Raw genomic sequence first — 10,107 nt, 5'->3', positions numbered from 1 at the left:
GGGCCAAACCAGAAAAAATATACAGTACTCAACTGCACACATAATAATGTACACACAGTTTACAATTAGTATAAAGAACATTGAAAAAAAGTAGTTAAATGCACAATTTACCCAGAGGATTATGTCTGTTATTTGCAAAGTCTGTTAAAGCAAGGTACATTAAATCAAGGAACATTAAATAAGGGATTTACTACTATTCTGTGTTGAGTTGAGTGTGCTTTATTAAAAAGTCAGGAGATACAACAAAGTTTGCCGTACGTATTTTCTGGCATATGGAAAATCAGCTTGCATTTTGTAGGTTTTAGGTCAGGATCAAGAGTAGGCCTTGGGTTACACTTTAGCAGTTGTTTACTAATATTACATCACAACGGCTTGGAAACATCATCTATGTCTCTCATGTTCATGTACCTTATATGCCAGAAAATATAATACTGGCAACTCATGATGTGTCACTGTCATTGCAGTTTTCCACAGGTAATCTACCCTGCCCAACCTTCCTTAATCAAGATGCAAACTATTTCACTTGTTTAGTTAGTCTGCTAATCAAGAGAAAACAACAGAAAGTCAAATATTTACCTTGAGAGAAGGGAGAAAAGACATTGTAAATATTGTGTAAGGTACTTTATTCGCACTTGTCTATTGATGAGAACAGCTCCGTTAAGAGAGGCTAGTTGTACTAAACAATTAAGTGCATGGTGGCCGAGTTCCCAGTCTCCACGAACACGCCAGTACAGCTGAGGAGGAACAACAATGTGTAATATGTAAATAAATCACCCACATAGAAGAGGATCATATAAAACACACACTAATTCATATATTACAACAATCAAAACACAGAAGAACATCTTGAAAATTTCTGTATAAAGCAAAAAATTATTTTAGCTATAGATGACTAAAAGTTCTTGTGTCTATATACAAGGAACCTGCAGTTCACAAGTACACACAAAAATGTTATCGTCACAGTCATATATGAAACAGTCTGCAAATAAAGATTTCTTAGTACCATCAACTGGGAAATATTTGCTAAAGTTGTAAACTCGGGTGAAAAATAATACAGCCTCTCCTCATTTAATGACAGAGTTCCGTTCCTAAGATCATATCATTAAACAAATTCATAGCTAAGTGAGGAGCATACTATAATGGTAGTGGGTCTGTGTCAACCATCTTTGATACTGTTTTAACCCTTAAACTGTCCAGACAGATCTACGTTCACATGCGTGGTGCTCCAAAAGTAGATCTACGTTTTTTAACATATTTTCAAATATAACAAAAAAAAATGTTTATCAAATTTTTTTTTACATGTTCTCAAATGTAAAAAAAGAAAAAGAAGCTCTACGTTTTTTTACATACTTTAAAATGTTGAAAAAACGAAGATCTACGTTTGGACAGTTTAAGGGTTAATGCCACCTTTGCACCATTTATAACATTTCTGGTATATTTTTAAATGTTTATACAGTAGCATACGTACTGTATATTGATATAAACAGAATAGACGAAATCAGCTCATATATACACATTATTTAAGTATAACACTGGTCAGTGAGCTCGTCGTAAGTCCGAGGGCATCGGTAAACGAGTACAGTGGACCCCCGCATACCGTTGGCATCACATAACGTTAAATCCGCATACCGATACATTTTATCGCTAAGATTTTGCCTCGCATACCGCTAAAAAACCCGCTCAACGCTATTCGTCCTAGACGCGTCTAATGTGCGGCCTGAGCCAGCCTCAAATGTTCCGCCGGTGGCATTGTTTACAAGCCAGCCTCCGCGGTAACATCCAAGCATACAATCGGAGTATTTCGTATTATTACAGCGTTTTTGGTGATTTTATCTGCAAAATAAGTGACCATGGGCCCCAAGAAAGCTTCTAGTGCCAACCCTGTGGTAAAAAGGGTGAGAAATATTATCGAAATACTGTGGTACCATGGTCAACTGCTGATGCTGCTGCTGCTGTAGCACCGTCAGCTGCTGCTGCTGCTGCTGCTGTATCACTGTCAGCTGCTGCTGCTGCTGTAGTACCGTCTGCTGCTGCTGCTGTAGTACCGTCTGCTGCTGCTGCTGTAGTACCGTCTGCTGCTGCTGTAGCACCGTCTGCTGCTGCTGTAGCACTGTCAGCTGCTGCTGTAGCACTGCCAGCTGCTGCTGCTGCTGCTGTAGCACTGTCAGCTGCTGCTGCTGCTGCTGTAGCACTGTCTGCTGCTGCTGCTGCTGCTGCTGCTGCTGTAGCACTGTCAGCTGCTGTTGCTGCTGCTGCTGCTGCTGCTGCTGCTGTTGTAGCACTGTCAGCTGCTGCTGCTGCTGTAGCACCATCAGCTGCTGCTGCTGCTGCTGCTGTAGCACCATCAGCTGCTGCTGCTGCTGCTGCTGCTGCTGCTGCTGCTGTAGCACCATCAGCTGCTGCTGCTGCTGTAGCACCGTCAGCTGCTGCTGCTGCTGCTGTAGCACCGTCAGCTGCTGCTGCTGCTGCTGTACCACCATCAGCTGCTGCTGCTGCTGTAGTACCCCAGCTGCTGCTGCTGCTGTTGTACCACCGTCAGCTGCTGCTGCTGCTGTAGTACTGTCTGCTGCTGCTGTAGCACTGTCAGCTGCTGCTGCTGCTGTAGTACCGTCTGCTGCTGCTGTAGTACCGTCTGCTGCTGCTGCTGTAGCACTGTCAGCTGCTGCTGCTGCTGCTGTAGCACCATTGTTGGTGTGGCTTATTGAGAATACCAAGAAACAATTAACCCCAGAGGGTTAGCTACCCAGGATAACCCAAAAAAGTCAGTGTCATCGAAGACTGTCTAACTTATTTCCATTGGGGTCCTTAATCTTGTGAATTTAAAGCCAGCAAAGGTTGGTTTGAGAGATTTAAGAATCGTAGTGGCATACACAGTGTGATAAGGCCTGTTCTGGAAGAAAATGCCAAACAGGACCTACAGTACTCAGGAGGAAAAGGCACTCCCAGGACACAGTGTCTCATCAGTCATTGCTGCATCTTCAATAAAGGTAAGTGTCATTTATTCTTCATTTAGTAGAGTAGTACATGCACAATATATATTGTGCATGTACTACTCTACTATTGTGCATGTATCCTTCTCTTTGTGTGTAGGAAAATGTATATTTCATGTGGTAAATTTTTTTTTTCATACTTTTGGGTGTCTTGCACAGATTAATTTGATTTCCATTATTTCTTATGGGGAAAATTCATTCGCACAACGATAATTTCGCATAACAATGAGCTCTCAGGAACGGATTAATATCGTTATGCGGGGGTCCACTGTACATCACTAATTGTAGCGAGGCTGCATTAAGGTTTTCTTCACAGTGTGACAAATACTAGTCAGGTATGAAAGTAATTAATACCAGTATTACATTTACAGAGGAGTGCTAAACCCACAGGGACCATACAATGCCTGGAGAAGAGCAGCCAATCACATTCTGTCCAAGAGACTACCTCCATTTCCTTGGACCAAAATCCCTTCACTGGCATCAAGGTGAATGGGACACTTTATAAATTATTAATATTTTCTTTATTACTAAGGTATTTTTTTATTTGATTTATAAAGTACTAGAACTGCATACTTGGTTATTCAGCACTTTAAATTTATTCCATTTATTAAATTACCAAATCTACACTTTCATTATCAACTTGCTACTCTCATGACCAATTCACTTTCATAAAACAAAATTCTAAAGCACAAAGAAAAAAACATATTCCAAATTTATTTTTCACACTTCACAATCTAAATCCAAAGTTTGTTCCAAGTCACTGGCAGTGTCATCAAATTTAGAAGCAATAGGGAGGAAATGCTGCCAGTATTTATGCCCAAACATATGGTGGGTTGTAAGTAAAGCAAGGAAACTGCAGCTGTGGAGAGTGGCACCCTGAGAGGGAAGACACATCTCACCTCAGGTACAAACCATTCATCCCAGTAAGGTGACCTACTCTCTCACCCCCTTGATACCAGTGAACTCTTCATCCGAACAACTGGAGTTTACCTCGCCTTCCCTGAAACAAACTGAATGCCATAACCCCTATAGGTTTAGTACTTCCTCACAAATAAAATGAAAAAATGAAAACAAGTCAGTTGGAGAAGAAAGGCAGAGCAACCCAGCAGATAAATATGTTCACCATCTGTAATTACCTACATTTGTAATTACATCTTTAACTACCTATTTGAATTTGTCGGAGGTAAGCCAAGGTCTTGGCTTGGTCCTGTCTTGTAATTTTCAACCCACTGATATGACTAAACATTTACCATATCTATTTTTGAACCCTTGTATGATTCAGCTCACCCCACTTACTTGCTACTCTTTACAGTGAAGAAAACACTTAAAATCAGTGATGTTTATTTGGGTGTGCAATTTCAACCATGTCCTCTTGTTCTTGTTATCATTCTTGTTCTTCTCTATGATGTACTATATATCCCTTAATGTGTTACATACTGTGATCATATTATCCATGTTCTTTACTAATATAATAAGATAAGGCCTAATTCTTATATTTTTTTTTTTGTCGCTTATTATCTTTGATGCTCTTTATGCTCTCTCAAGTTTCACTGTTTTTTATAGGGTACATGTCGACCATCACTAATCTGGCACCATCAGAACCTGTAGGGTGCTGGATTAGTGATTCTGCCAGATCACAGAGTGGTTAGGTTAGAATACACTTGACCCAACAGTTAACCACCTCATCCTATCTTTAAAATCAGTACAAGTCGGTTAATAAAGTTCATCAACTTGACTTACATCTGCATTGTCGACCTGCTCAGGACTTAATTTTACATCTGAAACTAACCTAGTGAGCTCATCAACAAATTCAGTAGCTGCTTCCTTGTCAGCTGAACATTCTTCACCACACTGCACAAAACTTTAAGACATGTCAACCTTCACTATAATCACACTCATAATCTGGTCCTAGTTCTTGTTAGGTAAGACACATGCAACAGTTAGGTATCTATATTTCGAAACGTTTCGCCTACACAGTAGGCTTCTTCAGTCGAGTACAGAAAAGTTGATAGAAGCAGAAGAGACGTGAAGACGATGTAATCAGTCCATCACCCTTGAAGTTTTGAGGTGGTCAGTCCCTCAGTCTGGAGAAGAGTATTGTTCCATAGTCTGAAACAATATGGAGTTGAAGTTACTTCAACTCCATATTGTTTCAGACAGCTCAACACCTTCACTTACAGGTAGTCTAAACCACTTCATCAAAACTTGATCTAGTTCTGAACTTTTTCCTTCCTTTGTTGTTTCCTTTTCCACATATGTTTCTTTGAATCACTGTTAACAAAGAAACTAAGTAATTTTTCCCTCCATTTCTTTATGTCATAACCTGTTGAAGAGCCAGTGCTGTATAATTTACACAAGCTTCTCATAGACACACCACTGTCCAGTTTTTACAGAAGCTCAACCATATCATTTATGGACAATAAACAGTGTTTGCACTTTACACACTCACCCATTTGACCATAAACAGAAATATCAATCTCAATCTTAAAATAATGAATCTCAACTAGTCATAAGTGATACTCCAATACTGAAACTATGTATAGTGCCAAAACAAAAGCATTCACATTGCTAAACTCACAAACTAGTATTTAGTCACTTAGCCATAATACCAACTTACCTCATAATTTTGTAATATTTTAAACTTAAGATTTAATCTAAGTCTGCCCGAAATGCCTAGCCATGCTAGGTGTTCTAGTGGTACACTCTGTAATTATTATTCTACTACATGTAAACCACACAATAACCAAATTCTGTAAACTCAGCATTGTAATCCTTATAGAGAATAAACTTTGAATTGAAAAAAAAAAAAACTTTGAATTTATTCAATGGAACTATGGCTGAGGCTAAAAGTAAGCAGGTTTTAACCCTTAAACTGTCCAAACGTAGATCTACGTTTTTTCAACATTTGATGTAAAAAAACGTAATTTTTTTTTTTTTTTACATTTGAAAATGTGTAAAAAAAAACTTTGATCTTCTTTTTTTTTTTATATTTGAAAATATGTAAAAAAATGTAATCTACTTTTGGAGCACTACGCATGTGAACGTAAATTTGTTTGGACAGTTTAAGTGTTAAACAAACTGAATGGCTGTTTATGCAGCAAGCGGTGCTACTAAATAATAGCGGCAGGTTGGTGTGGCAACCTGGGAAATTTGAAATTATGCTAGCCAAAATTAGTGCCTGATTAGTGATAGAACCGGATTAGTGATTGTTGGATTAGTGATGGATGACCTGTATAAAGTGTTTTAAACAACTCTCTCTCTCTCTTGAAAGCCACTCGTATGTTTGTGAGCTTGGTCTGTGATGCTCGTGTTAGTCTGTTTGCTTGTGCCTCAGCAGACAAGTTAGAGGTAATGCTTATTCTCATTTTTTTTAACTGTTTCTGTGAGTATGCCCTCCATACAGATGGTACAGCACTGTACTCTACTTTCAGCCTCCCATTCCCACCTAACATCCTAACATCTTCATAATTTTGACTATACTAGTCAATTTCCAGTGACCATTCTGGGTGCTTTATACAATATGTCAAATCTGTCATATCTGCACACCTTTGGCAAGAGTGATAGAGTGAATGATGGTGAAAGTGTTTCTTTTTTGGGTCACCCTGCCTCAGTGGGAAACAGCCGTGTTAAAAAAAAAAAAAAAAAAAAGTCAGGCCCATTTTAAAGTATGTAGCACCAGTATGGAACCAACGCCTGAGGTAACATGTTAAGAAACTGGGGAAGTACAAAAGTGTAACAAGACTAGTTCCAGTGCTATAAGAAAAGGCTAAAATAATTTAATCTAGCAACCCTGGAGGACAGGAGAAAATATTCAGAGGAATTGATAAGGCAGACAGGGACATGCTGTTTGAAAGGCAGGAAACATGTACTCAGGGGCACAGCTGAAAGCTAAAGACACAGATGAGTCACAGATGCCAGGAAATATTTTTTCAGTTTTAATGTGCTCAGGAAGTGGAATGACCTTGAGCTGATGGAGGCAGACTCCTTACATTGTTCTAAGAATAGGTATGATAGTGCCCACAAAGATAGGGGTGAATCTGGCAAGCAGCAAGTTGAGAGGCAAGGCCAGGAGCTAAGACTCAACTCCTGCAAACACTTACACTGGTCTGCATGATTCTTTTTATTGATTCTATGTTATCTTTTTTGGAATATATATGGAAAACAGTAATTCACTGTGTTTTTTATTCGCCTCTATCACATCAGATTGCCAAGTTAGATGGAAACATTACTTTTCTCTTTTCATATAACATAAGTAAATGAGAAAGTGGTATATTACCGATTAAAATGCTTACCTTATATTGACTTAAATATTAAATCTAATATACTTTTCTTTATTTTCAGATTGTTATTATGTCTAGAGGCTGCATAAATTCACCAGACATATTTTGCTATGTCTGTGGGCAATTCACCCCTTCAGATTCCCGGAGCAACATTACTCCTTTATTGAAGTGCTGCTACTTTGCTTATTTTGGCTGCAAATTTGGAGACCAGGACAAACCATTTGCAGCACACAAAGCTTGCACAAGTTGCATCAGTAAGCTCCAAATGTGGTCAGCTGGAAAACTTAAATTTATGCCCTTTGGAGTACCAATGGTATGGCAGGAGAAGATGAACCACCATGATGACTGCTACTTTTGTATAAATAAAGTAGTTGGATTCAACAAGCAGACTAAAGATTGCATAATACAGTGGATCCTCAGGTAACGATGTCATCGGATAACGAAAAAATCAGATAGCAACACGTTTTTGCATCAAAATATTGACTCGGTTACCGAAAAAAAACTCGGTCGTCCTCAAAAAAGTTGGAGGGTGGGGGTAAAGGTGGTTTTGTGGGAGAGGGGCTTGGACTTCCAACAAGCGTGTGTGAGCGTGTTAGATAGGAGTGAATGGAGACGAATGGTATTTGGGACCTGACGAGCTGTTGGAGTGTGAGCAGGGTAATACTTAGTGAAGGGATTCAGGGAAACCGGTTATTTTATATAGCCGGACTTGAGTCCTGGAAATGGGAAGTACAATGCCTGCACTTTAAATGTTGGAGTTTGGGATATTGGCAGTTTGGAGGGATATGTTGTGTATCTTTATACATATATACTTCTAAACTGTTGTATTCTGAGTACCTCTGCAAAAACAGTGATTATGTGTGAGTGAGGTGAAAGTGTTGAATGATGATGAAAGTATTTTCTTTTTAGGGATTTTCTTTCTTTTTGGGTCACCCTGCCTTGGTGGGAGACGGCCGACTTGTTAAAAAAAAAAAAAGGACATTCGTCCCAAACGTGTCTGCGTGCCCAGAGCGGGCTTGGCCACTCCATGTACAACTAGTGTGCCATTGTTTACAAGCCAGGGAGGACGATTCCACGGATACATGAGTACATGTGTACATGAGACCCATATTGGAGTATGCAGCACTAATATGGAGCTCACATTTCGTCAAGCACATCCAGGAATTGGAGAAAGTGTAGAGGTTTGCAACAAGACTAGTCCTGGAGCTAAGGGGTATGTCCTATGAGCAGAGGTTAAGGGAACTCAACCTGATGAAACTGGAAGGTAAGAGGACTATGGTGGATATGATAACAATGTACAAAATACTGAGACAAACTGACAAGGTGAATAGGGGCAGATTATTTGAGAGATGGGAAGCAAATACAAGGGCACAGCTGGAAGTTGATAACACAGACGAGTCAGGAAGTGAAACAGTCTGGGGAGCAAAATGGTAGTGGTAGGATCCATACATAGCTCCAACAATGGGGTACAGTAAGGTTCTCAAAGCCAGGAGCAAGTGAACTTAGTAACAATCAATGAAGAGGCAGGACCAGGAGCTGTGACTTGATCCTTGCAACCACATACAGGTGACCCTCCCTCTCTCCCCTCTCCCTCTCCACCTCCTACCCCACTTTCCCTCCCTCCCCCCCTATCTCAATACATTATATTTCAATGTTTTACCACTCACCTTGAAAAATAATTGTACAATAAGAGGGTCAAGAAAGGTTTCTCTCCACTGCTGACCTGGTCGAAGAGATGGATTCTGATCTTGTTCGAACACACTCATCAACCTCTTGGGCAGTGTACAAATGTTAAGGAAAATAATAATTAGATTAAGAAATGTCAACATATAATAACTAATTAATCATGGCTAAAGTGTCATTATCAAAATAACCAGGAAGTACTTACGTTCAAAAAATACTGCCAAAACGGTAAATTCCTGAGCCGGGTAGCTTAGAATAATTTTTTGTAGCAAATGTGCTGTCTCCCACTGAGGTAGGGTGACCCAAACAAGACAAAACACTTTCACCATCATTCACTCAGTGTGTTAACACTGAAGTTCAGATGACCCTCTGAATGGCATCATTTTCCCAATGCAGGTACTGTACTTCCTATCTCCAGGCCTACCTCCAGCAAACTGGTTTCACTGAATATTTTATATTATTATTAACGCATTGGCCGTTTCCCACCAAGATAGGGTGGCCCGAAAAAGAAAAACTTTCACCGTCATTCACTCCATCACTGTCGTGCCAGAGGTGTGCTTACATTACAGTTATAAAACTGCAACGTCAACACCCCTCCTTCATAAATGTTACTTTGCTCACACTCGAACAGCGCATCAAGTTATAAAAACCACTTCTCTCCATTCACTCCTTTCTAACATGCTTCCATGTGCCTGTTAAGATGTCCAAGTCCCACGAGTACAACTCTTCCATTACCTTCTTCCTTCCAACCTTTCCTAGAATGACCACTAACCCCTCCTCTCCTCTGCTATACAATGCAATATTTATTTCTTTATGCAGTACAAATAATGTCATTTACATGTAATAAAACATTGGTAGGTACAAAAGAAGGCCACTATTTATGCAATACATTTCAGACAAACTAATCGTGATGCTTAAATGTTACTCAAGATCCAGATATATATAATTAAGTAGGGCTTCCTATGCAGTTAACTACAATCATAAGTACAATATGAGAGGTAGCCAATGAACAAACAGTACAATTTCTAAAGTCATCCAGTATTGCTCCATCTTCTCTAATGTCCAAATCAGTAACCCCTCCTCAGCCATCTGAATAATACTTTTAGCAACCCTGCACTTCCAACTAATCTCTGAACTACAAATTTTCTGCATAA

The 10,107-nt window shown here is 39.5% G+C and overlaps 1 protein-coding gene across 1 annotated transcript in view; it reads right to left on the bottom strand.

Moving 5' to 3' along the window:
* Positions 1-478: 478 nt before the first annotated feature.
* LOC128687207 (exportin-4) overlaps positions 479-10,107 on the bottom strand; it is a 118,836-nt gene continuing 109,207 nt past the window's right edge. Inside the window, exons 7-8 of the mRNA XM_070080305.1 lie at positions 8,938-9,050; positions 479-734 (exon numbers count right to left, since the gene is read on the bottom strand). Of these exons, the coding sequence (XP_069936406.1) occupies positions 573-734; positions 8,938-9,050 (275 nt within the window). The 3' untranslated portion in view covers positions 479-572. The remainder of the gene's footprint in view (positions 735-8,937; positions 9,051-10,107) is intronic.

This window comes from Cherax quadricarinatus, unplaced genomic scaffold (assembly GCF_038502225.1).
Source record: "Cherax quadricarinatus isolate ZL_2023a unplaced genomic scaffold, ASM3850222v1 Contig299, whole genome shotgun sequence".
Classification (NCBI taxonomy): Eukaryota; Metazoa; Arthropoda; class Malacostraca; order Decapoda; family Parastacidae; genus Cherax; species Cherax quadricarinatus.
The sequence above is the reverse complement of the archived record's forward strand: the minus strand, read 5'-3'. Positions and strand labels throughout refer to the sequence as shown.